Source organism: Bos taurus, chromosome 18, assembly GCF_002263795.3.
Source record: "Bos taurus isolate L1 Dominette 01449 registration number 42190680 breed Hereford chromosome 18, ARS-UCD2.0, whole genome shotgun sequence".
NCBI lineage: Eukaryota > Metazoa > Chordata > Mammalia > Artiodactyla > Bovidae > Bos > Bos taurus.
This window is the reverse complement of record NC_037345.1, coordinates 1,962,882-1,990,385: the sequence shown is the minus strand read 5'-3', so window position 1 is coordinate 1,990,385 and position 27,504 is coordinate 1,962,882. Positions and strand designations below refer to the sequence as shown.

Below are 27,504 nucleotides of genomic sequence, written 5' to 3'. Positions count from 1 at the left end.
GGCAAAATGGTTGTCTCAGGTGGCCCTGCAAATAGCTGAGAAAAGAGAAGCTAAATAAGCAAAGGAGAAAAGGACACATAAACCCATTTGAATGCAGAGTTCCAGAGAATAGCAAGGAAAGATAAGAAAGCCTTCCTGAGTGGTCAATGCAAAGAAATAGAGGAAAATAACAGAATGGGAAAGACTAGAGATCTCTTCAAGAAAATTAGAGATACCTAGGGAACATTTCATGCAGAGATGGGCTCAATAAAGGACAGAAATGGTAGGGATGTAACAGAAGCAGAAGATATTAAGAAGAGATGGCAAGAATACACAGAAGAACTATATAAAAAAGATCTTCACAACCCAGATAATCACGATGGTGGGATCACTCACCTAGAGCCAGACATCCTGGAATGTGAAGTCAAGTGGGCCTTAGGAAGCATCACTATGAACAAAACTAGTGGAGATGATGGAATTACAGTTGAGCTATTTCAAATCCTGAAAGCTGATGTTGTGAAAGTGCTGCACTCAATAGGCCAGCAAATTTGAAACCTCAGCAGTGGCCACAGGACTGGAAAAGATCAGTTTTCATCCCAATCCCAAAGAAAGGCAATGCCAAAGAATGCTCAAACTACCGCACAATTGCACTTATCTCACACGCTAGTAAAGTAATGCTCAAAATTCTTTAAGCCAGGCTTCAGCAATACGTGAACCACAAACTTCCATATGTTTCAGCTGATTTTAGAAAAGGCAGAAGAACCAGAGATCACATTGCCAACATCCGTTGGATCATAGAAGAAGCAAGAGAATTCAGAAAAACATCTACTTCTGCTTTATTGATTATGCCAAAGCCTTTGACTGTGTAGATCACAACAAACTGTGGAAAACTCTTAAAGAGATGGGAATCCTAGACCACCTTACCTGCCTCCTGAGAAATCTATACGCAGGTCAAGAAGCAACCATTAGAATCAGACATAGAACAACAGACTGGTTCCAAATAGCCAAAGGAGTATGTCAAGGCTGTATATTGTCACCCTGCTTATTTAACTTCTATGCAGAGTATATCATGCGAAATTCCGGGCTGGATGAAGCACAAACTGGAATTAAGATTTCCGTTCGGGCTGGATGAAGCACAGGCTGGAATCAGGATTTCCGGGAGAAATATCAGTAACCTCAGATATGTGTTGACACCACCCTTATTGCAGAAAGCGATGAAGAACTGAAGAGCCTTTTGATGAACGTGAAAGAGGAGAGTGAAGAAGTTAAAACTTAGCATTCAGAAAACTAAGATCATGGCATCTGGTCCTGTCACTTCGTGGCAAATAGATGGAGAAACAATGGAAACAGAGTTTATTTTCTTGGGCTCCAAAATCACTGCACATGGTGAGTGCAGCCATGAATTTAAAAGACACTTGCTCCTTGAAAGTAAAGCTAGTCTTTTGACCAACCTAGACAGCATATTAAAAAGCAGAGACATTACTTGCTGACAAAGGTATGTCTAGTCAAGGCTATAGTTTTTCCAGTAGTCATGTATGGATGTGAGAGTTGGACTGTAAAGAAGGCTGAGCACCAAAGAATTGCTGCTTTTGAACTGTGGTGTTGAAGAAGACTCTTGAGAGTCCCTTGAAGTGCAAGGAGATCAAACCAGTCAATCCTAAAGGAAGTCAACCCTAAATATTCATTGGAGGAACTGATGCTGAAACTGAAACTCCAATACTTGGCCCACCTGATACAAAGAACTGACTCATTGGAAAAGACCCTGATGCCGGGAAAGATTGAAGGCAGAAGGAGAAGGGGACGACTGAGGATGAGATTGTTGGATGGCATCACCGACTCGATGGACATGAGTTTGAGTATACTCCAGGAGTTGGTGATGGACAGGGAAGCCTGATGTGCTGCAGTCCATGGGGTGGCAAAGAGTCGGACACGACTGAGTAACTGAACTGAAATATATATATATCTCAGAAGCAAGAGCCTCCTAAGAAGGCAGTAATGGCCAAATAGTTAGCACATTGTGCTTTGTCACTGTGTCTGCTCTTGGGGAAGAGGAAGAGAAGATTGAGGCTAGGGAAGTTGCTGCCTTGTTTGCACAGAATGCACAGTGATTGGAAAACAGTTGGAATGCAAAGGCCTGAGCAACAGGCAACTGCAGGAGCTGGCTGAAATGGAAACCAAGAAAGCAAACATGAAAGGGGCCTTGACTAACAACCAGTTCAAATGATCAGGAACTTTCTCTGAACCCGGACTGGAAGCAAACATTTAGATTAGGAGGAAAAGGATATTTTCTTTGATACCGTGGCCTGGCTGCTACCTTTATGTCCCCAGCAGAAGGCTTTATGTTGCGCTCTTTGATTCTTCTATATTCAGTGAAGTCTATGAGTCCATATGACCTGCTTTCTAGAGATGGATTTTTCTGAATCTTTTCTGTTTATAGTATATAGGTCTTCGCTACTATTTTTTTTTTCCCCATTTGGTGTAAACTTCTTGAGCTATGTAAAAACTCTATGAATAGATCAGTGCCTAAGTATCTCCAGTTTCTTAAGTAGCTGTTCTTATTCCTTCTTCAAAGTTAATAAAATATTTAAAGATTATTTTAAAAGTATTTGCATATTTTTTCCCAGTTGTTACCCCACCACCCACTGGGGAAGCACACAAGTAAATAATAATAAATTGAATCACCACTCTCTACACTGTATTTAGCATAATGTATTAATTAGGACTAAAACAAACCATTATTTGACATGAGTTTGAGCAAGCTCTGGGAGACTGTGAAAGATAGGAAAGCCTGGCGTGCTGCATGGGGTCACAAAGAGTTGGACACGACTGAGTGATCGAGCACACAGACACACCATATGTTGTTGTTTAGTCGCTAAGTCTTGTGCAACTCTTTTGAGACCCCATGACCAAGGCTCCTCTGTGCATGGGATTCTCCAGGCAAGAATACTGGAGGGGGTTGCCATTTCCTTCTCCAGGGGATCCTCCCGACCTAGGGATCAAACCCATGTCTCCTGCATTGCAGACAGTTTCTTTACCACTGAGCCAGCAGGGAAGCCCTTCACCGTCGCCTGGGAATGGTCCCATGGTGCTCCCTGCGTCCTTGCTCAGGTCTCAGCCTTCTGACCTCCTCACCTTGGTGGTGTGCCTTGTCACCCCCTCACCCCTGCCCACACACAGCGCCATATCAGCAAATCACAGCCTCCTCATGTCAGCAAATCACAGCCTCCTCGTAAGACTGCCGTTAGTTGTTCCCTCCTCTGTTAGTCTGTCTGATTTCTGTCATCCTAACTCAGAAAGCGTGGTGGTACTTCTTTCATTCTTTAAAATATTAGCTCCTTCAACTCCACAGTCAACTTTGTGTGATGGTTAGGTGTAGACTCATGTTTTACCTCCCTTATCATATGTACTTGAGAGCCAGCCATCTGTAACTCTCTGTCTTCCTTTCTTTTTACCTCCCACTGAACCTGTTCGTAAATCCTTTCTGAAAAGATGAGTGAACGTTAAAGAATCATATAAAAGCAAAGCTCTTGAGTGAATCAGAGCATTGTTGGAGGGCACAAAGCCTGTGCTGATCGCTGTTATTTTGGTAAAACAATCCTTAGCAGCTATCCCTGGGTACAAATAGAAAATAATTCTGGTTGAGCCAGAATGAGGCACTAAGAGGAACTTAGTTATGAATCTGACTGAGGGTTAATGTTCAGTTTACACTTGCGCAGGAGAAATTTACCAAGACTGAAAGACTGAGTTGATCTAATCATCACCCACTGTAGTGTTTTCAGTTTGCTTTTTTGGTGGGCGTGAAGGAAGTGGTTTGGGCCTAGTTAATAAATGAATTGCTTATATGACTGGAAGTTTACTGGGTCCTTCAAGAATAAATTTGTAGAAGAATTTACCTACTGCTGCAGCAGAATGTTCCTCAGAAGGAGGCATCAGGCTGTTTCCTAGCCTTCAGATTTTTGCAAGGCCACGAAAGCAGCAGTACTGCTGATTTGTTTGTTTTCTCTTGGTGTTTAATGCATAGAGTCTATTGCCACTGAATTTAGTATCAGGTATGATCTGGTGGGTAGTTCAACTGGAGTAGATGTGATTATAGAATGTTTCATATTTTAAACACAGTCTAACTCCCAAGCATTTCTGTTTTAGAAACTGGGACAACTTCCAAGTTAGTTTTGTGACTCCTTTAATTTCTCCTGCCAGACTCATTAACTCAGCCTATTCGCCTTTGGGGAAATCATACTTCCAGACTTGTACTCTCTGTAAAAATCATCCTCTTAAGTGAATGTGATGGTTGAATTAATTGAGAACATTCAGACTCAACCTTTCCAGCAGTGTATTCTGAAACCTGTTTGTTTTGATTTTGACCAGCCGAGAATGATTAAGATCAAGCAGTAGGAAACTGTAATCATAATATGCAAATTACCTACATTAAAGGATGTGGAATTCAAATACTGCTATTTTTCAGTTCCACGTCTCAGATTTTATAGACTCAGAGAGCCGGAGAGAATCTCAGTCATCTTAGATAAATGCTTCTTTTTTAAAAAAACATAGTACACATTTATTTTTAAAAAATCCAAATATAAGTGGACCCATACAATTCAAACCCATGTCATTCAAGGGTCAGCGGTATTGCAGAGTGTCATTAGTTTTGATTATAAACTTTGATTATTATTCCGAAGACTGCTATAGTAATGTCTAAATAATTAACAATGTGTTTCAGGTGTACAGCAAAGTGGTTCAGTTATACATATTCATGTATATTCTTTTTGAAAGTCTGTTCCCATTTATGTGGTTATATAATATTGAGCAGAGTTCCCCGTGCTATACCATAGGTCCTTGTGGGTTACTCATTTCAAATATAGCAGTATGAATGTGTCAGCCCGAACCTCACTAGCCGCCCCTCTCTTACCCTTCTCCCCTGGTAACCAACCGTAAGTCTGTTTTCCAAGTCTGTGAGTCTGTTTCTGTTTTGTAAGTAAGTTCATTTGTGTCTTTTTTTATTTTTTTAAGATTGTCCATATAAGCGATAATCATACAATATTTGTCTTTCTCCAACTTATGGATCTTTTTGAGATGATGATAACAGCTGTGGATTCTCTTCTCAGGAAAACATACTTGCACGCAGAAGTTTGCGTTCTTTTTCAAGACAACCTTACTCCTAAGTCTGTCATGAACCCTAGGTGATGAAATCCCTGTTTTAGTCCAAAGCTTGTCCTCTAGGGTCTGAAGAAGTGAGACATCTGAAGTCACAGAGCTTCTGTAGCTGACACTACTGCTAATCTGTTGTGTTTCCTCCCCCCAACACCCCCCTACACACACACACAATTTCTATCCCTAAAAGCCCATTCTGAGTTTACGGAACTTAGAGGAAGGGTTAGGGGTGTTAAACCTTAAAATCAACTGTTTCAGCTTGTCTTACTTACCCAGTTAGGAGATTAAAGTATAGTAATATCCCAAACATTGAATCACTGATTTAGAAAAGTCAAATGAACTAATCAAAGTTTTTTATAACCTGTTGTGGTTATTTGAAGGGCTCATCCGGATCCCTTTCCATGCGTGCTCAATTGTGTCCTACTCTTTGCGACCCCATGGACTGTAGCCCGCCAGGCTCCTCTGTCCATGGGATTCTCCACGCAAGAATACTGGAATGGGTTGCCATTTCCTTCTCCAGGGCATCTTCCTGACCCAGGCATCAAACTTGGGTCTCCTGGCATTGACAGGCGGATTCTTTACCACTGAGCCACTGGGGAAACGCCAGTCTAGATCCATAGTTGATCTCATTACCAGTTTCTTACCCAGGCCGCTGGCCTCTGAATTCATCAAATAAATCAATCCAGAGCACTTGTTCCGTTTATTCATCCTGTCTACCTTTCTTTGATTTATTTTTTTGTTTGGTGTTTGTTTGGCCATGAGGCATGTGGGATCTTGGTTCCCTAACCTAGGATCAAACCCAGGCCCCCTGCACTGGGGGCACACAGTCCTAACCACTGGACCACCAGGAAAGTCCCCTGTCTACATTCCCTTTTCTTGCTCCTCCCAAAGGTCTCCCGTTACTGTGCTCATCCTGAGCTGCTGACTTTGGGGGGAAGTATCAAGGTAGAAAGTATCACAATAAGCATTGGTTGTCATTTACTATCGTTTAATAAACTTCAGTTTCTGTTGCCTCCTAGAGATGTGCCTTTGATTATGTGATTTGATTTCTGTGAATTTCACTATCTCTATCAGTAAACTGGACACAATACCATTTTTTTTGCCCCACCCCCCCATCATGTTATAAGAAGTAAATGTAGCACCCGGCTCAATCCAGTGACACTTTTACTGTTTTCTTCTGCACGCATCACGTTTTTCACCGGCGTCAGCCCGGTTTCTCGGTGCTGTCTGCTGCAGAGAGTGCTCAGGCTGTCTCCCAGGGTGCTGTCGCCACATCGCCGTCCAGCATTAGCTGCGTTCCTTCTGCTTTAGTCACTGTGTTAGGCTGGGGGGCTGCGTCACGTTGTCTTCTTTCTCTTTCCTGGATTCATAATGAGTTTTTTGTTGATACTAACATATGCAGCTTCAGCAGGCTCTTCTCCAAAATTTGATCATTAATTTAACAGAAAGTTATTTGTGAGAGTTTTCATAAGCTTGTCTCCCCCCAGTTTTCCATTGTTAAGAGAACAGTTTTTTAAATTCCAATGAGGAAACACTTGATGTAGAAGACTTTTCGAAGTCCAGATTTCTGTCTCCAGAGTAATAGAGAGTAGCTAATTCTGTGGCAAAGCTTAGCCTCTAATTTGCTGCTTCCACAGGCTAGGAACCTTCACTTTGCCTCTGATTTGAAGGGGTGGGTTTGAGTGGAGGACTGGTTAGAAGGGAGGTTTCAACTCTCAATTTTCTGTCTTCATCATGTTCTTATTATTTGAAAAAATTACTAAGCTTACGCTAGTAGATATGTGTTATTCATAAAATATCAATTATTCTAACATATATTACAAAACCATGAAAGTGTAAATTAAATGATGAGTTTTTCAAAAAAGAAAGCTTCATTTATTTTCTTCCTGAGCTCCAGGGAATCTTCTCAGTTGCATCCCTTTTGGAACGGCCCCTGGGCCGGTCTGAACGTTCAGGCCCAGCTCAAGTCTGCTTTTGCTCATTTGCTTGAACTCACCATTTTATTTCTACAGCTGGACTGTAAACTATCTGTGGTTAGGGACAGTGCCTTACTCTGTAATCCCACAACAATGCCTGGCACAGTTTTGGGTACTTCGTATTCAGTATTTACTTGTTGATTGATTTCTTGGGATCATTTTATTTAGAGTGTTATTTCACTGTTAATAAAAGGAAAACAATCTTCAGCCTCTTCTTCCTTAATAGTTCTGGTGTTAGTCCCCATACTCTTCATATCCTAAGGTTAAAGATCATCAAGCCTGTCTGTGTGTACAGATTTTCAGAAGTAGATGTGCTGTCTGATGAAGTAACTCGATTGTGACCTCGTGGCAGCGGTGCAGGCTTGGAAGCACACCTGTGTGAGCACCCACATCTGTTTTTGTTCCTTGAGATCTCTGTCTTTTCGTTTCTTATCAAATGGTTGAGTGCTCAACTGTAGCATTTTCTTTCCTTTTTTTTTTTTAATACTTTTTCTAGAGTTAATTTGTGCTGGTATTGTGGGTTTGAAGTGAAGTGAAGTAGCTCAGTCGTGTCTGACTCTTTGCGACCCTGTGGACTGTAGCCTACCAGGCTCTTCCCTCCATGGGAATTCTCCAGGCAAGAGTGGAGAACCCACTGGAGCGGGTTGCCATTTCCTTCTCCAGGGGATCTTCCCAACCCGGGGACCGAACCCGGGTCTCCCACATTGCAGGCAGATGCTTTAACCTCTGAGCCACCAGGGAAGCCCTGTGGGTTTACTACTTTGTGTTTTGTATTTTTTAGGTTTCTGTTCTGTTCTTCTGAACAACTACTCTGTCCTTTAATTCTATAGGCTTTTTTAAATTTATGAGAGTAAATTATTTGTAATTACACTTAAAAATTCTTTATAACTGTTCAATGAATCTCAGTGGCTTAACGTCATAATCTTTTTCTCATAGCATTCCTATATTGTCATCTTCTCGTTGTGAATAGAAAAACTATAAAGGAAAAAAATTGTCAGTTGCAAATCAAGACAGTGAGAGAGATAAAAAGCAAGCCTGATCTTCAGATTTGCAGTTCACTTACGTCTCTGTGGACTTTGTCATTCCTTCCTGAAAGGTGCGGCACTGCGTACTTACTAATCTGATTCACTAAATCAGATCATTACAGTTAATGACAACTTAAAGGTTTTGAGGTTTTTATTATTTCATTTTCCTGATAGGCTTGTTAGTCAGTTTTCCTTCATTACAGACACCCTCAAAACTTCAAGGGCTTTCTGCTGCACGCGTCTCTCCTTGTCCTTGCAGCTTTCTGTACGTGTTCTTCACAAGAGTCAGAGTACAGGCCCCCCCGAGCACATGTAAAGCCTCTGCTCATGTCATGCCTGTGAACATCTCACTGGCCAGAGCAAGTCAGCAGCCCGGCCTGACCTCAGTGGGGCAGGGGGTGCGCTTGGTCCACAGCAGGAGGCCGTGCAGAGTCACGAGGACAAAGGGCAAGGGATATCAAATCCTATTAAGAGTGGAGAGCTGGGAGCAATAATCCAGCCTACCACTGTAGGGAAGCAGGACGTTAAAACAGTCGTTAATTTGCTAATGTAAGTTTTGTGGACTATGAACATGGCAACACTTTTTTCCCATGAGTAACTTAAATCTTATTTGACTACTTTGAAAATTCTCCGAGCTCTGAATTTCTTTCAAGAATGCCCCTTTAAACCAAAATTATTGTTATGGAAATGAACACAAGTAGAGATGCTAGTGGTGTTAATTGCCATATGTGCTTTGAGAAAGAGGTAGAATTGCTGATTGACTGGAAAAAGTGGACAGTGTAGATGTAGAGGGGATAGATAGAAAACTGCCCAAACAAAAGAAAGCTTTCTTGCAAATAAACTGTTAAGCGTTATAAAGTAGGCACTTGGAATTGAAATGAAGGGAGCAGAGTTAAGCTAGATTAACTCACAGTTTGGAGGCGGATTTCTGAGACTCAAACACATCAGAAAGGCATTAAAATATCTGTTCTTACTTAGACAAGAAGGGAGAAAGTTCAGAGGTGGTGTGTTATAATCTCACAATTGCCTAGCAATCTAAGTCAACTCTAGTATATTTTATAAGTACATACAGAAATGAGTTTGTATGTTAGAATTAATGCCTGTTAAATACTGTAGTGGAATGAATAGTTCCTTAGAAACCCTTTTCTTCTTGAAGTGATGCTCGGTGTCTCCGTTTAGCTTGCTAATATTTTCTCTTTTCTGTGCTGCCTTATTTCTTTCCTTGAATAGGGAGAATCTTTTTATTTAGAAAAATAGCATCATTTACAACCTTTGTCAGGAATATTTCATAGAGGGGAGACAGAATTGACTTCGCTTGAGCTGGTTCGAAAGCTATGGAAACTCAAAGTAGATAGTACTTTACTATTGTGTGCATTATGACAGCTGTATCTCCTTTACTGGTATGAACAAGGAAAGTAAAGGAGCGTATGGCAAAGCTGTGCAGTTTTAAGCTTAACCTCATCTACTTGTTTGTCACCGAAATGAAAGTTCATTTATTCTCTGTTGTATGTACTTGGCTTTATGAGCAAATGTATTCACGGGAATATATAAATAGTTTGGTTTTTTGTAATGTTATATTTTTAATCATAGACCTGCAAGGTTATGGACTCTTAAGGTTACAAATATAGTACAGGGAGGTCCTGTGTACCCACCACCTTGCCTCCCCTAATGGTGACATGAGCCTAATTTGTAATCATTGTCAGACATTTTTTGCCCTCTTTAGTAAGCCTGCCTTTTTCAGAAATCTGACTTTCTTTAAAGCAAGAACACCTATATTGTGCCCAATCTTCTTTAGCTTTCAGGATTATGAAGTATTGTGTAAGGATCCTTCTGCCAGTGTTGCTTTATCTCTTTACTACATTCCTCTCCATTTTCCCAGTTTCCAGATTGTACCATGGATTGCCAAGGGACTATGTTTCATCTGCTTTTCTGGTATATTGCTCCTCAGCAATCTAAAAATCTGCTCCTCCTGTTGAAGAGATATAATCAGTTGAATATTCAGATTTCTTGTTTTGAGTTTATTTTGCTGGTATTTGAAAACCTGAGAGGATTTTTTTTTAACAGCGTCTCTTTTTTTTTTTTTCCTTTTAGCCTGAAAATGAAATTTCTTCAGACTGCAATCATGTAAGTATGGATTTTCCATAATTCGCCATGTGTGTTTTATGTATATGATGGCAGATATTAGGATGCTCTTCCTTTGTTCTGGGAAGCATAATGTTTTCTTAAATGCACTTAATCTTAACAAGAGAATGATTAACCTTATCTAAGGGCCATGATAAATCTACAAATAGTCCTCCATTGTAGAAACCAGCAAGCTCGGCCAAATAACATTTGTAAACATAACTTTTTCTTCAGTTACAGCTACCATATGAAATTGTTTCTTTGCAAGTCAAGTTTACAATGTTAGAGTTTTGTCTTTTAAAGTTATTTCACTTAGTCATCATAGAGTCATCTACTGTGTGCCAGACACTATGATGGAAACTGGACACAACTAAATACCTCGAGGATGGAGACAGGCTCGAGCTGGCAGATACAGACTCCAGAGATAACTGCGACTGATGCATTCAGTGTCATATCCGTATCTCCATATCGTATACAGTCTAACATTAAAAGGAACCGATGTGAAATCACATCTGTGCAAAAAGCACTGAATGCTTCGGCAAAAGCCTGTAAGAGCACAGTGGGGACACAAAAGTGAATTTTGCCCTGGTGGGTTGATGTCCGGAAACATCTAATAGTGGAGATGATACTTGAGTTGTGTCTTCAAAGAGGAGTAGTTCTATATCTGACAGTACTGGAAGAAATCACTCCACCTCCACATTATTTGGTATTTTGAATGGGAGACTGCAAGAACAGACAAGCAGATTGGCTGCTTAAGTTGATGACGTACTCTAGGTAAGGTCTAGATAGGTCAGAGATTTAAAGTAAAACACCACAAAAACAGTAGAAGAAAACATGAACAGGGGGTAGGGTTTTTAAAATATAACACAACCTCAAAAATTATTTAAAGGAGAAAAAAAAGATTCGTAAGTCTGATTGCATTACTGCTGTGACATCTTGTGATTCAATTAACCAAATGCTGTACTTAGTCACATTACCTGCCACGGACCATAGACACCACTGGACAGTCTTTGTCTTTTTCCTCCTGCTTTAACCTCCATTTCCTAGCTCTGTATGTGTTCAAACATTTGCTTCTGTTTCCTGTAATAGTCGGTGAAGCCCTTGAGATTAGACTGTGTGTGATACATCATCAGAAGTGCTAAGCAGATGTTTGAGTGAGTCGGTGAATGAGTGATTGTATTCTTTAGTCATGGAGTGAGGCAGCCTGAGAAAAAGGCTCCTCCGCATCCTGCATCATAGAAAGCCCCTACTCTGTTTTCTCCATCTGAGCAGAGTTTAAGAGCTCATTTTTGCTACTTTTCAGAAATTGGATCATGTATTGAAATTTTTTAACTGAAGCTGCAAAGATAAAGTAATATTCAGCCCTCACCTGTGAATAGTAATGGCTTTAGAGATTTCATAGTTTGAAGCATTGAAACAGTTGTGTAAAACAGACCTTATCATGTACGTGTCAAGTTGAGGGTTTTAGAGGAATAAAGAAAGATACACTTGGAAATTAGACTCTGGACGACATTCCTTCATAAAAAGCATGTGAAAAGCACTGTTGGTTGTGAAATCTGCAACGTAGCCTTCAGTTTTGAGTTTCTGTGTTAGACTTTTTGATTTAAGAAGAATTTTGCATGTACACCTATTTATATTTTCTTGGAAAAACTCTTATCAGGAATTTTCATTTTAGTTTTTTCTTGACTTAAAGAAATTTGTCCTTAAGTAAAAATAGAAAAAAATATATGTTTTGAATGGTAGTGCTTTATTTTGTTTCCACATTTTTTCCTTTTATTTATAAATACAGTGACATTTTAATCTTACTTTTTGTTCATTAACTGAAGTGTAAAATATGCCTTATCTGACTGTATAATGGAATTTTATCATTTATAGTAACCACTAATACTAAATTTCATGCTATTCTAAGTTTTTTGTTTGTTTGTTTTTTGTGTTCTTTTCTCTTGTACCTAGTTGTTATGGAATTATAAGCTGAACCTAACTACAGATCCAAAATTTGAATCTGTGGCCAGAGAAGTTTGCAAGTCTACAATATCAGAGGTAGGTAGTGAAAGAAAGAATTCTGTGGATCTTTAATGACCTGAAAGGAAAAATGACATCTGTTGACCAGACCAGTCAATGAGGGAGGAACGAGTGATTCAGTTACTCTACTTCTCTTGCATTCACGTATGTCTTGGTTCAGAGATAGACCAAGGCAGGGGTGTGTGTAATTAGACTTCTTTTTCTTAGTCTGCACTCACAGTAGGATACTGTTGATTCAGGCAGGTTGGCAATCAGGCTCTTTTTGTCCCCAGATGGAGAATACAGTCACTCCTGTCATCAGTGAGTGCTCTCACACGCTGCACAGTCCGCTTGTGACTGAGGCATGTCGAGGCAGTTTCCCGGGAGGCTCATAAGCAGTCCTCAGTGTTTTGGCTCTGCACTTGGGCCAGTTGAACCACAGAGGCATATCCTCCAAATAATAGGAGTTAGCATTAGATAGGTTTATGAAAAAGTTACATGTATATTGTTATAAATGGATATTGTGTATAAAGACAGAAATTACTGAAAATGTGTATAATATTACATGTATGGTGATATATATATGTGTGTGTATATATATATAATGTAATTAATATTACATTAATTGGTGATATTTTTTCTATTCTCTTGGCTCAGTGTAAATATCAAATGATATTAGTGAAAATTGTGGTATTGAAAATTGTAATTTATTTTCTTTTTTAGAATTAGTGGTAGAAATTCTATGAAGTTGGGGATTTCTACATACTGAAAGAATCACAAGGGAAATAATTGCTACTTTTCTATCTCCAAGTTAATAATCAGAGATCTTGCATTATATAGATTTGTCCCCAAACTATCTTTTTTTTTTAAATATGTTTATTTATTTGACTGCTCTGTGTCTTAGTTGTGGGATCTTTAGATGTGACATGTGGGATGTAGTTCCCCGATCAGGGATTGAACCTGGGGAGCCCAGAGTCTTAGCCACTGGACCACCAGGGGAGTCCCCTTACTACCTTATTGATGACTTAAGTTAGGACCATCTTCTCTTGAGCTCTTAGGGAACACCCTACTCCAACCAGGTAAGTCCTCAGCTTATGTACCTTACTTAGCTCTTTATGGGATCTTAGAGAACCTGCTTTCTTCCTCAAACCTTCTACTACTGAATCAGATATGCTTTATTCTTTTAAAGCAGTGACCCTTCATCAAATATGTTGGGGCTTCAGAATAGAATAGCTTATTTTAAAACTTTGATATTCAGCTTTTAGATTCAGTATTACATACCTCAAACTCCCTTGGCTCGCTATGTGACTGACTATACATTCCAGTTTGAGTGCCATGTGGAAATTTAGCTCAGAGAATATGCAGATTCGTCAGAATAATTTCACCCTTTGTTGGTTTTATCTATCTGTATTTATAAAATAAAACTGTTGGGACTTCCCTGATGGTCCGGTGGTTAAGACTGTGCTTCCACCGCAGGGGGCACAGGTTCAGTCCCTGGTCAGGGAACTAAGACCCCACATGCTGCCTAGGCATAGCCAAATCAGTAAGTAAATAAAACTGGCTTCCTTGTAGTGTGTGTGTTACGTTATGGCCCTCTTGTAATCTTTTGGAGGATGTTGTGGTTTTATAACAGATTCATGTAACAGGGGTACTTCGCCCTCTATAGAGGGAGATCATATTGCAGTCAGAAAAATTAATTAACAGGAAAAATAAAACATGTTATTCTACATTTCCCTCTTCTCTTTTAATTTTGGAGTTATTCTTCCGAGGAGAAAAACAACATCATAAAAATACTGAAGACTGCAAACTGAACTTTTTATTTACTCTCCATGATTGAGTCAAATATTGCCTGCTTTTCTCTTGCATTATGTCAAAAGTAGAGTGACTGTAGCGTTTCTCTAATGGTTCCTTAAGAATCTGCTCCCCAGCCACGTCAGACTTTACTTCCATTCATAAATATGTTGATGATTTAATGCTGTTTTTCATTGTTATTCTTAGAAGTTTTTTGTTGTTGTTGTTGTTGTTTTTAAACTTCTCTCCAATACAGTGGTTGGAAAAAAGCATAAAATTTTAATTCGGACACTACATCTGGTTGTGATTGGTGGTGGACTGAAATACAGATAGGTACAACATCTCTGGGTTTCAGTAAAATCTCAGGTGATTGAAGTTAAATATACATTTAATTTCTTATTCAGGCTTCAATTCAAAATGTCTAGCAGTCTTTCTTCAGATTTTTAAACCATTGATTGCCTAATAGAGCCTGTCTGAATACTTGCTCTTCATTGTTTTAAAAACCCAGGTGTCTTCCACTAGTCCTATTTTTTTCTTTCATGCAGGGCTTTTTTCATTAGTTGAATTATAAACACTGAGATTTTTAAGCAGTTATTTCTCCTTTTACTTTTGAAACTTACCTCTGTTTTACTTTTTTAAAAAATCACAAACAAAAAAACCCTTTTCTTGGAAGTACATTTATGGCCCTCTTCTTAGGCGTCATCAAAAAAAAGAGCCCAAGGTTAAACTGAAAGAATTGCTTTCAGCTTGTTGACTGTTGAAGATCTCTGCTGCCTCTTGAAGCCAGTGTGAGGCTGTTTAATTTCCCAAGTTTGCTTCTCTGAAAATAAACACAGTTTTCTGTCTTGAACTGAGTCTTTGACTTGCTCTGAATTTAACACTGGGGTTAGGCATGAAGAGACCCAGTGGCTTATAGGACTATTAGCGTGTGGTGTGTCCTTCACCCTGTGCCTTCTGGAAAAGGAGATTGGATTTGTCTATCAAGTGTACATATTCACCAGATGTGGTATAAGAATGGAGAATGGTCTCTGTTGGTCAGAAAAAACCCAACAAAACATTCCCTTCTCATTTATATTAAAAATAAACACTTACATTTGGCTCCTTCCTCTTGTCAAAACTGCCATTTTTGTTTGTTTTTAATTTCTCCAAATGCAGTAGGCGTTTCCCAAACAACCCTCTGTGCTTTATGATTCAACCTTAAAACCCTGTAAGTAGATTGCACTTTTTATGATTGAACTTCAGCGTTTTTAGCCTAATTTCCTTCCTTAGGACTTGTGGTTTTGGATGCGCTTTGCGGAGACACTACCCATGTGGGGCCACTTTTGCTTGACCCACTGGATCATATGTCTAAACGACCCAAATTAGAATTGCAGTGGCCTTCCCCTTCCTAGACTTCTTGCCAGACTGCACTGGACATCATTTTTAAACATGTTTCTGTTTCAGACCACAGTGGTGAAGCTGGGAGTCTACTCAGTTAAGAAACATGCCCACTTCCTTTTCTACTTTAATTCTGCTCATCTCCGTTAGTTAGGCCTTCAGTGTTATTTACAAATTGCCGTTGATGACAACTGCAGAGACACATTAAGTTGAAATTTATTTGCCAGACATTAAAAATGGAAAGTAAATAATCTGCCTTTTTACAAAGTTAAATCCTCCATGTGTTTTCCTTCTCTCTTATCTATTTTCTAAGTAAACTAGCACTACGGGGGGAAAAAAATGCCCAAACCCATAGTTAATTCAGAACACATCAATGTCATGTCGAGAGGTAAAATAGTACCCCCCTTTAGTAATTAGGTTTATCTAACAATAACAGTTTGCTGTGTATGTTGGCATGAGATATGCAACTGGACTTTAGTTCTGCACCTGTTTTTCAGACCTATGCCTTAGATTAATCATATCACTATCCATTGCATTCTTTGCATGGGTAATGGTAATTCTCAGAAGAATCATTTAAAAAGAGCTGTCAAAAACTCTTTTCAGGGACTTCCCTGGTGGTCCAGTGGCTAAGACTCTGAGCTCCCAGTGCAGGGGGCCCAGGTTCAATCCCTGGTCAGGGAGCTAGATCCCACATGCTAAGAAATTTTCTCAGTAAACTGAATTTAAAAAAAAAAAAAAAGCTGTTTTACTTCAAACCTGGATTTTACCTACACATTTATGTGTTTTCTTGTAAAACACATTAATATATTTCCTAGAAAGTGCAAAAGTCTTAATAGCATAGCACACACACTGTTTTCTTTACAACAAAAGCATTTCTCAGTGTTTTCCTTTTCTTTCTTTCAAGAAGAAACAAGAAGGTATCATTCTCTCTTTCATAAAGGTGGTTTGGTAAGAGAATAGAATGCTTTCATAAAACAGCCATTTTCCTTTGAGCAGATCAAAGAGTGCGCTGATGAGCCATTTGGAAAAGGGTACCTGGTTTCCTGCTTGGTGGATCACCGTGGCAACATCACCGAGTACCAGTGCCACCAGTACATCACCAAGATGACAGCCATCATTTTCAGTGATTACCGGCTCATCTGTGGCTTCATGGATGACTGCAAAAATGACATCAACATTCTGAAATGCGGGAGCATTCGCCTTGGAGAAAAGGTATCTCTCTACTTCACTGGCTTCACCAAAGGATCTTACAAATTTGATGAATGAACAGCTTTGTATAACTGGCACGGAGAAGATTTAGAGCTGGCATTGGACTCCAAAGTTGAGGTCCAGACAGCCCCAGTATCTAAGGCTAGTTTGCCTGTGGATGCACTTTATCTGTTTGTAACCAAATGTTTCAGTATTGTGTGGGGAAGTAGAGGAATTCATATCTGCTAAGATTAGTATTACCTTCAAAATGCAAAACCAGCTACCATTTCTTACTTGTAATGTTCCTCTGGAAAAGCTTTCTGTAGTCTTAAGGGAAAAGTAGTTGGATTAGGAGAGACTCAAGTTTTCTAACCTTTCTTAGCATATACCTCACTGTTGTCTAAAAAAATTACTTAATAAACACACCACTACAAAAGAGAGCATATTTAAATATTAGAAAATTTTAAAATATGTGAAGGGTACTTTTAGCTTGTCAAAAGAAAGGTACTCTGTAAATAGGATATGTGTTATCTTCGCGTCAGAACTAGTTTTAGTAAAGACAGGAAAGAAAATAACTCCCTAGTTTCTTGGCTCCTTAATTATATCTGATCTTTCTTTGTTCTTATTGGTCTGTTGTCCAAAAGGTCACAGTGGAGGATCAGTCAGGTTTGTGCTTAATCCATTTGCTCAGCAGAAGTGAAAACTCTGAGAAGTAGTAGGTTTCGGTGGGAGAGGTAGCTGAGACCTGTGGATGCCACAGCTGTTAATTGCCGCTGCTCATCAGTCTGCTGTTCAGGGAGTATGAGAGCAAAACCCATTTGTCTCCTTGCCCTCTGTTTGTTCAGGGCACTGCTTGCAGGCTTCCGTTCTTGGCTGGGACGTGGTGGTAGAATTCTGGAACTGCACACACCAGTTCAGATGAAGCTTTGAGGGCTGGTCATTGTCTGGCTGTCACCAAATACCCTTTGCTTCATACCAGCTCAAGGCTCTGGCCCTTTCCCAGGGCACCTGAGTCGATCTTGAGAGCTCTGTGGACTGGCATACAGCTTCCAGGCAGCTCATGAGAGGCCAGTTTTAATAAAGAAGACTGATTCTTGACTTTGCCAACACATTTTAGAAATGGCACAAAAGCACTTAAGTCACTCTGATAATTCAGAAGCTCCTGTGACTGACTTTATAGTGCCAAGGATTAATATCCAATTCCATCTCACTCTTAAAAATCTTCACATAAGTGTTCCAGACACACTTTTCAGGAATCAGTGATGGCACATTGTCATATTTGTGGTCAGTGGTCCATGCTGTAGAACTGACCGTTATAATCCACCTCTTCCTGTAGTAGTTCTTCCCCATTGCCCACCAAGATAGTTGCTCATTGGCTTCCCAATAGCAATCTGGATTGTCCAGATAAAACGTGCTTTTGGCAGGTTTTGTGTATGAGTTACTAAATCTGTATTGACTTGAACAGTGGCAGAAAATAGTAGTGCCAGAGCCCAAAGATGTGACAGTGAGTGTTGATTTTTCAGCTTTGTTAAAATAAAAAATGTTATATGGGGCATCCAAAAGCACATTTTGTAATTTTCATCTTCTGTTGTACCTGCTAGTTAGGTGAATTTCTCTTTATACCAGGCCCTCACCGTAGCACCCTAGATGCACTTCTGAAAAAGCATGTTCTTTTCTGCATGTGTGTATGTGCGCATGCGTGTGTGCACGCTCAGTTATATCTGACTCTTTGTGACTCTGTATGTAGCTCACCAGGCCCCTCATGCTAATGCTGCAGCCAAGTTTAAAAATGATAGCAGTCTGTCTTCAGCCCTCCCTTGCCTTTTCTAAATATAGTTGACTTCTCTGAAGTCAAGTTATTTAGATATGAAAATTATTCTGAAAATTAATAAATCAGCTTCTGACCACAGAAGAGAACACACTCATCATTTTAAATTTGTTGCCCTGAAGCTTGCAGTCTCCTCTGTGACTGGCTTTCAACTGACCTCCAAAAATCAGAGAAGAGGGGTCATGGTTAATCTGTTAGTACCCTGCCTCTTGTATGAACATTTAAATGTCATGATTTGAAAACTATAATGATTTTTTTCAAAATATTAGAATATGCAAAATTTAAAAATAAAAGCTATATATTTAATAAAACTTGGAATTTTCTAAAATATTTTTTAATAATTATTTTTAAAAAGAAAAAGCAGATCTTTGAAAGTAAATGTAAATAATTCATATCATCTGAAGAGAAAGCAGAATGTGACATCCAATACAGGAGCTTAATTGTGGCCATGTGCCTCCTTATTACTACTTCTGTACTTTTCCCTCAGTAGTTGTATCATTCCATCATTCTCTCCTTTAAAACCAACTACTGTGAATAGTTCAGATTTTTGTCTCTGTCTAGAGAGGTAGATCACAAAAAACATCACAGATGTTGAAATGGTGAATAATTAATAGCAGAGATGAAAACTCAGTTCTTGCCCGTTTTTCTGATTTGTGTTGTCATTCTCTGGTCTTTCAAAAACATATATTTTTTTAAAGCACAAGATATATGGAAGAAAAAATATTACCTGCTGAACTGCTGAGCACTTACATGGACACTGTATACTAACTAGTTTTAAGACTAACATCTGTCTCACCACAGTAGAATTTTAAAAATTCACTGTAACTCCATTTATAGGATTATTTGTTATGCATATGTCAAGCTTGCATATTAAGAAGTTACCTTTTTAAAATCTAAGCCCAAGTAACTTCATTTCTTGTATATTATATGCTGGTGTACAGCCCCTTGCTTTCATTTGTATTCCATAATAACCCTACAGTCTTCTCTATCAAATATTTGCATACATTTGAGTTTTGTAACTCAAACTGGCTGACCTGGAAAGCTGAGAGACTCTGGGGAACTGAGAAGAATTCCTGAAAAATCTTTTATTTGAAAAAATTATCTAAAGTTACGATAATAATAAAAGAGATCATCTAATGGATGGAGGTGATGTTTTGGCCTAATGCCAATATGTGGTGCTATAATTGCTGTAATTAAAATTACATTTCACATTCCTTAAAGGGTCTCACACCGTGACGCTGCTATGTTTAAACAATTGTGAACCCTAAGTATACAGAGAAACATTTAGATCCTTTGCAGGGAAATCGTTTCTTGACCCTGTGAAGCCAGAACTAAAGGCTAAGTAAGTCTAAATGGAGAGTTGACAAATGTGCTGTTATTTTCAGTCTCTTGTGCGATTATGACCTAATTGCTAGTGACCATCTCAGTAAGGTGTTTTATGAGCTACTTGACTTTGGTATGAGACATGATTTTATACCATAAAATCGTGTGTATCATAATCTCTTGTAAACTGTAAATAATAAGTGATTGATATGTTTCCAAATCTTTATCACAGGTTTGTTTTAAGCCTGAATTTCTGGGGTTTGTGTCCACTTTCCTCCCTCTCCTTATCTTTTTTTCAGTTGTTCATCAGAGTTTCTCTTCTCCCTTCAGAATTACTCCCTAATAATACTTTTTGATCATCTCAGATTTCTAAGCATTGGATGGAATCTTCAAGCTAGTGACAGTTTGAGCTACAGACAGAAAATAGGAAGCACGAGAATATGCCCGTGTAATGTGCTTCCTGATCTTTTTTGGATTAAAAAACCTTTTGAAATTTAATGAAAGCTACAAACTCTCCTCCGGAAAAATACACATAACCCACATACAAATTGTAGGAGTTTCATGGAACTCCAAGGTCCATAAAAAACAATGGTGGCCTGTTAGCTGGGTGCCTGATGCTCTGCAACTCTGTTTACTCAGCTGCACTCTAGGTATCACAGCTCTTATTCTCTTTCACAAGTGTATTAGGAGAGAGCATGAACATTTTCTAGAAAGTACTTGGAGATTAATGTGCTATGGAACAAACCCTATTACAGCAAAATGGGAAAATACATGGTTTTTTGTTGAATTGAAATTTTAGTAAAATAAGTGTTTCCCTACCTAATTTTAGGAGTCTTACATACAGATGACCTCATGAATGTGGTATTTTACTATAACGAGATTTTATGTGCCTGTGTGTGTATGTGTGTCAGTAAATGATGGCACTCTATTTTCTGTTGCTTTGGTTTGCTGTATTTATAGATATACCTCTCAAGTTTTTGAGGCATATCTTCTGAGTATAGAAGATTAGAACTCTGAAAATGTTTAGGGAAAATTTTTCATGTTGTGGTTGCTATGGGGTTGATGCAATGTACACTTAAAGATAATTGGACGGTTTTAGGAAAGCTCTCAAAAGCAGTTTGTATACTTGGTGGTAATCTTGTTAATCACATTAAGATAAATGTAAAACATCAAAGTGAACATTACTCTAAAAGTGGGGGTCTTTGTGGACAGTAGAAAATAGAGAAAGAGGGTCTCTCTAGCATATTTCCTCATTAAATTCCGTGGTTTGTCTTATTTTTTAAACGTGACTGAAGCACTGTTATTTGAGAAACACGTAGCTCTTGGAGGTGAGTGAACAGAGACTCTCTAAGGCATCGACCTTTTGTGACTCCCCAGGTGGTCTGGTGGCGGACCCCGGGCTCCCACTGCAGGGGCTGTGGGTTCAGTCTCTGGGGAACTAAGATCCCACACGTTGTGTGGTGCAGTCACAAAAAAAGAAAGACATTCTGACATTTTAAACTCTAAAAGTCAGGTTTCTGTTTCTAGTGCAGACTGAATGGACTTAAATTTCCCAGGATCTGTATTTCTGTTGATAGCTCTCAAGTATTAACATTCTTACCAAAGATTATCAAGGGCATCTGATGTAACTTCCACAGTGAGATTGGACCCCACCCTGTGTCTCAGTGGAACATTGGTAAACTTCTGTGTTGAGGGTTTTTGTTGTTGTTTTGTGTTTAACTAAATGATGTTTATTTTGAAGCTCATGTTGGTGAGAGTTTTAAAATGGTTGTGTCCTTGCTATTTTAGGATGCACATTCACAGGGCGAGGTGGTATCATGCTTGGAGAAAGGCCTGGTGAAGGAAGCGGAAGAACGAGACCCTAAGATTCAAGTCTCTGAACTCTGCAAGAAAGCCATTCTCCGGGTGGCAGAGCTGTCCTCTGACGACTTTCACTTGGACCGGCATTTGTATTTTGCCTGCCGAGATGATCGGGAACGTTTTTGCGAAAATGTGAGTCAGCTCAGAAACTGTTCTTCTTTGGTTTCTTTCTTCCTAGTTGGTTTTTTTTTTTTTTTTTTTGGATACTTGATTCCAAAATTAAACCAACACTGTCACATGTAGAAAAGCCACTGAAATGGAAGGTGGAGTAGGTCCCAGGAAAACAGGAAGTTATCTGGGTACTGGCTGCTCAGGCCGGACGTAATATCTAGGGAACACTTGGTTTCAGTCTCCATTGCGATGTTCTTTCTACTTTATCTCACTTCTCAATTCAGTTCTTGGGAGTCTAATTTACATATAGGAATCCTGTCTTACCAGGGAATCCCATTCATGTATATCCCATGGCTAAAACTTGGCCATATTACATATTTATGTTGAGGTAGTTTGGGCTAAGATGAAGGAAATAGCAGACAGCTAACTTTTAAAACCAAGTCCTTGGTTACTCCCTGCATACTCTATAGAACAACTTTCTAACCCTGTAGTCAGAAACAATCTCCACCTTTACCACAAAGGACTGAGAGTGTCTTGTGTATGTTCCCACTCTGTCTGCTGTTGTGAATTAATATATCAGAACCACTGAACAGAGCCACTGCCAGAGTTTTACTGACTCTAGATTGGAGAAGGAAATGGCAACCCACTCCAGTGTTCTTGCCTGGAGAATCCCAGGGACGGCGGAGCCTGGTGGGCTACCGTCTATGGGGTCGCACAGCGTCGGACACGACTGAAGCGACTTAGCAGCAGCAGCAGCAGCAACATTAAGTTATAAGAAGGGAGACTCATTGACCCTTCTCTTGGTTCACTAATTAACAGTACATCTGGGAACACGTGACAGGAGCCAAACGCCATGGGAATTTTTTTTTCCATATTTACTGCAATCATTGTTTTCTTTCAGAGGCTGCTAAATTTTGTAAATGGCTGAGTCATGTGTTCAAAGATAGTCAGCATTATAATAATTTAATAGAAAGTCCTATATAAGATTATGGATTATGCCCAGCATAACTACTTAGCTAGTGGTGATGGTGATGGTGATGGTGTTGTATTCCATCTTACAGACACAAGCTGGTGAAGGCAGAGTATATAAGTGCCTCTTTAACCATAAATTTGAAGAGTCCATGAGTGAAAAAGTAAGTATTTCTTTGAAACAGATCAGCATTTTATTCATTTTCCTAAAAGCTTTCTTAAATCCTCTCACACAATATAAACTCATACCAAAATATAAAATACTGATACAGCTTAACCTTTCAGAAATAAAATACGGGGCCTTTAGTAGGAAACCAAAGCATATTACATTTAAACGAAAAAAGTGAAGCTCCTCGTGATATCTGGACTTAGGGAAGTCAATGGGGAATCAATTTGGGGAGTAAAATCAAAGAATTTTAATCAAAGTTACACTGAACCCATCCCTATGCACTCAAGAAGTTTCAACTAACCAAACCAATGTGCTTCATAGGTAATTAGCAATTGAATTTTTCAGCAGCTGTCTCATTAAACATTCTCATTACTGTTAGTCCTCTGTCCCTCAATGCATGCAAGAGACTCTTATGATTTTTAAAAGTAATTATTTTGGGCCTTGCTGTCTTGTTATTTACTTTGCTGTGCAGCTGAAGAACTATTTTTTATTTCAGTTCCTTATATCATTTCCTATTGAATAATTATGTTTAAAAAGTACAGAGTGGAACTTCCAGAGTGTTGTGTCCGTTGCCACTTTCATTCTGGTGAAATTTACTTTAGGGACATTTGTTGAAGAGGAAAAGAATACATTGTCAAGTTGATGTATGAGTATCTACCAAATATTTATGTGTTTGGACAGTTGCTATTGCTGCAACAGTCAGCAGCTCACCATAGAATTCCAGAGTTGCCCACTCATATATCGCTTCTTCTTGCCACTCTGTTTCAGCACACTTGTGCTCAATTTTAACCAAACTTAAACACAGACATTTTGCTAATGACTGCAGTTGCTTATTGTGCCTGGCCATGAGCCTCTGCTTGTCTTAGAGGGACATGTGAGCGGCTGGACCATGTGAGCAGTCTCACAGCTCTCCTGCTGCACTCTCTCCTCAGTGTCGAGAAGCACTAACAACCCGCCAGAAGCTGATTGCCCAGGATTATAAAGTCAGTTATTCACTGGCCAAATCCTGTAAGAGTGACTTGAAGAAATACCGGTGCAACGTGGAAAACCTTCCCCGGTCCCGGGAAGCCAGGCTTTCCTACCTTCTGATGTGTCTGGAGTCAGCTGTGCATAGAGGTGAGAGTTCATTTCTTTTTATGTTTTCCACTCCTTTTTGGATCTTTGCTCCTATGTTAGCTCTTTTGAGTACACCTGTCCCTGTGACTCAAGAGTCTTTCTAGGGAAGCAGAACCCTAGGCTGAGGGCTTGGAGGCCCTCAGTCTTGTTGAAGGCCTTTCCTCTTAATGGCCTTAAATTCTGTTTTTCTTTATGTCCCAGCTTTTTCTTTTTTTTTAAGGTTTATTTCTCAAATTCAAATTTTAATTTTTAAAATGCTTGTGGCACAGCAGTTTTAGGAGAGTCAGGGAAGTATAATGATTTAGCACATTAGCTTTGGGTCAGAGACTTCATGACTTCAAATTATGACTCTTTCAGCAAACTAACTGGCTGGGTGACCATTGTTTATGTTTCGTAATCTCTCTAAATCTCATTTTTCTATCTATAAAACAAAAATACATTACCTGTGTTGAGGAGTTCTTAGGAGGACTGAACGAGGTTATTTGACATAGCACTTAGCATATGATAAGTGATAAGTACTACTATTAGTCTAACAGTGTTTATCAAGAAATTAAACAGAAAAGAAAGGAAGGATTATCTCATAAGGTCAGACTCAGAGTCTGTTCAGTCCAAAAGTGAATCCTTGACAAAAGAATCAAGAAGGATGTTTAAAGGTCAGGGTTCTTAAGAAATAACTTTTCTTGGGCCCTTCCTGGAGGTCCAGTGGCTGAGACTCCGTGCTTCTGTTGCAGGGGTGAGGGTTCGCTCCTACACACCGCATTTTTTGGCATAGCCAAAAAATTTTTCCAAAAAAAGAATATTTCTTAATATGGACTATAAGTTATTAAAAATGAAGTTCCTATCTGGTTAATGAATCATGCTGAGACAGTTGACTAGTGATTAAAAGTTAGGTGTGAAAAGATCAGTTGTTAAAGCTCAGAAGTTTGTGGTGATTTTTTTTTTGGTATCTGAGTAGTTAAAATCTCTTAAAAGCCAGTAGAATAGCAACCAGAGAGAGTGCATGGTCTTGGACTGACTACCAAACAAAGGACATTTTGAAGGCAGTTTGGAGAATTTTGATTATGGTCTGGGTATTTGATAAAATTTTTCTGAAATGTAAAGGTGGAGATTGTTGACTATTAAAGGCATATCATAAAACAGTATAACATCTAGAAGACTCTGTACATGGACATCACCAGATGGTCAACACCGAAATCAGATTGATTATATTCTTTGCAGCCAAAGATGGAGAAGCTCTATACAGTCAGCAAAAACAAGACCAGGAGCTGACTGTGGCTCAGACCATGAACTCTTTATTGCCAAATTCAGACTTAAATTGAAGAAAGTAGGGAAAACCACTAGACCATTCATGTATGACCTAAATCAAATCCCTTATGATTATACAGTGGAAGTGAGAAATAGATTTAAGGGCCTAGATCTGATAGATAGAGTGCCTGATGAACTATGGAATGAGGTTCGTGACATTGTACAGGAGACAGGGATCAAGACCATTCCCATAGAAAAGAAATGCAAAAAAACAAAATGGCTGTCTGGGGAGGCCTTACAAATAGCTGTGAAAAGAAGAGAAGTGAAAAGCAAAGGAGAAAAGGAAAGATACAGGCATCTGAATGCAGAGTTCCAAAGAATAGCAAGAAGAGATAAGAAAGCCTTCCTCAGCAATCAATGCAAAGAAATAGAGGAAAACAACAGAATGGGAAAGACTAGGGATCTCTTCAAGAAAACCAGAGATACCAAAGGAACATTTCATGCAAAGATGAGCTCGATAAAGGACAGAAATGGTATGGACCTAACAGAAGCAGAAGATATTAAGAAGCGATGGCAAGAATACACAGAAGAACTGTACAAAAAAGATCTTCACGACCCAGATAATCACGATGGTGGGATCACTCACCTAGAGCCAGACATCCTGGAATGTGAAGTCAAGTGGGCCTTAGAAAGCATCACTATGAACAAAGCTAGTGGAGGTGATGGCATTCCAGTTGAACTATTCCAAATCCTGAAAGATGATGCTGTGAAAGTGCTGCACTCAATAGGCCAGCAAATTTGAAACCTCAGCAGTGGCCACAGGACTGGAAAAGGTCAGTTTTCATTCCAATCCCAAAGAAAGGCAATGCCAAAGAATGCTCAAACTACCGCACAATTGCACTCATCTCACACGCTAGTAAAGTCATGCTCAAAATACTCCAAGCCAGGCTTCAGCAATATGTGAACCGTGAACTTCCTGATGTTCAAGCTGGTTTTAGAAAAGGCAAAGGAACCAGAGATCAAATTGCCAACATTCGCTGGATCATAGAAAAAGCAAGAGAGTTCCAGAAAAACATCTATTTCTGCTTTATTGACTATGCCAAAGCCTTTGACTGTGTGGATCACAATAAACTGTGGAAAGTTCAGAAAGAGATGGGAATCCCAGACCACCTGATCTGCCTCTTGAGAAATTTGTATGCAGGTCAGGAAGCAACAGTTAGAACTGGACATGGAACAACAGACTGGTTCCAAATAGGAAAAGGAGTTCGTCAAGGCTGTATATTGTCACCCTGTTTATTTAACTTCTATGCAGAGTACATCATGAGAAACGCTGGACTGGAAGAAACACAAGCTGGAATCAAGATTGCCGGGAGAAATATCAATAACCTCAGATATGCAGATGACACCACCCTTATGGCAGAAAGTGAAGAGGAACTCAAAAGCCTCTTGATGAAAGTGAAAGTGGAGAGTGAAAAAGTTGGCTTCAAGCTCAACATTCAGAAAACAAAGATCATGGCATCCGGTCCCACCACTTCATGGGAAATAGATGGGGAAACAGTGAAAACAGTGTCAGACTTTATTTTGGGGGGCTCCAAAATCACTGCAGATGGTGACTGCAGCCATGAAATTAAAAGACGCTTACTCCTTGGAAAGAAAGTTATGACCAACCTAGATAGCATATTGAAAAGCAGAGACATTACTTTGCCAACAAAGGTTCGTCTAGTCAAGGCTATGGTTTTTCTTGTGGTCATGTATGGATGTGAGAGTTGGACTGTGAAGAAGGCTGAGCGCCGAAGAATTGATGCTTTTGAACTGTGGTGTTGGAGAAGACTCTTGAGAGAAGGAGATCAGCCCTGGGATTTCTTTGGAAGGAATGATGCTAAAGCTGAAACTCCAGTACTTTGGCCACTTCATGTGAAGAGTTGACTCGTTGGAAAAGACTCTGATTCTGGGAGGGATCGGGGGCAAGAGGAGAAGGGGACAACAGAGAATGAGATGGCTGGATGGCATCACTGACTCGATGGACATGAGTCTCAGTGAACTCCAGGGGTTGGTGATGGACAGGGAGGCCTGGCGTGCTGCAATTCATGGGGTCACAAAGAGTCAGACACGACTGAGCTACTGATCTGATCTGATTTGATGAAATTGTCCTGAAATGTAAAGGTGGAGATTGTTGACTATTAAAGGCATATCATAAAACAGTATAACATCTAATTTGGCATTAAAAAAAAATAGATAATCTTCTTAAACTGCAAATTAACAGGAAACACAAAAAGA

General features: G+C 39.4%; 1 protein-coding gene across 1 annotated transcript in view; it reads left to right on the top strand.

Moving 5' to 3' along the window:
- GLG1 (golgi glycoprotein 1) overlaps nucleotides 1-27,504 on the top strand; it is a 127,706-nt gene that overhangs the window by 69,089 nt on the left and 31,113 nt on the right. The window contains 6 exon segments of the mRNA NM_001244140.1: nucleotides 10,220-10,252; nucleotides 12,203-12,289; nucleotides 16,415-16,630; nucleotides 21,546-21,749; nucleotides 22,790-22,861; nucleotides 23,799-23,982. Coding sequence (NP_001231069.1) covers nucleotides 10,220-10,252; nucleotides 12,203-12,289; nucleotides 16,415-16,630; nucleotides 21,546-21,749; nucleotides 22,790-22,861; nucleotides 23,799-23,982 — 796 coding nt within the window.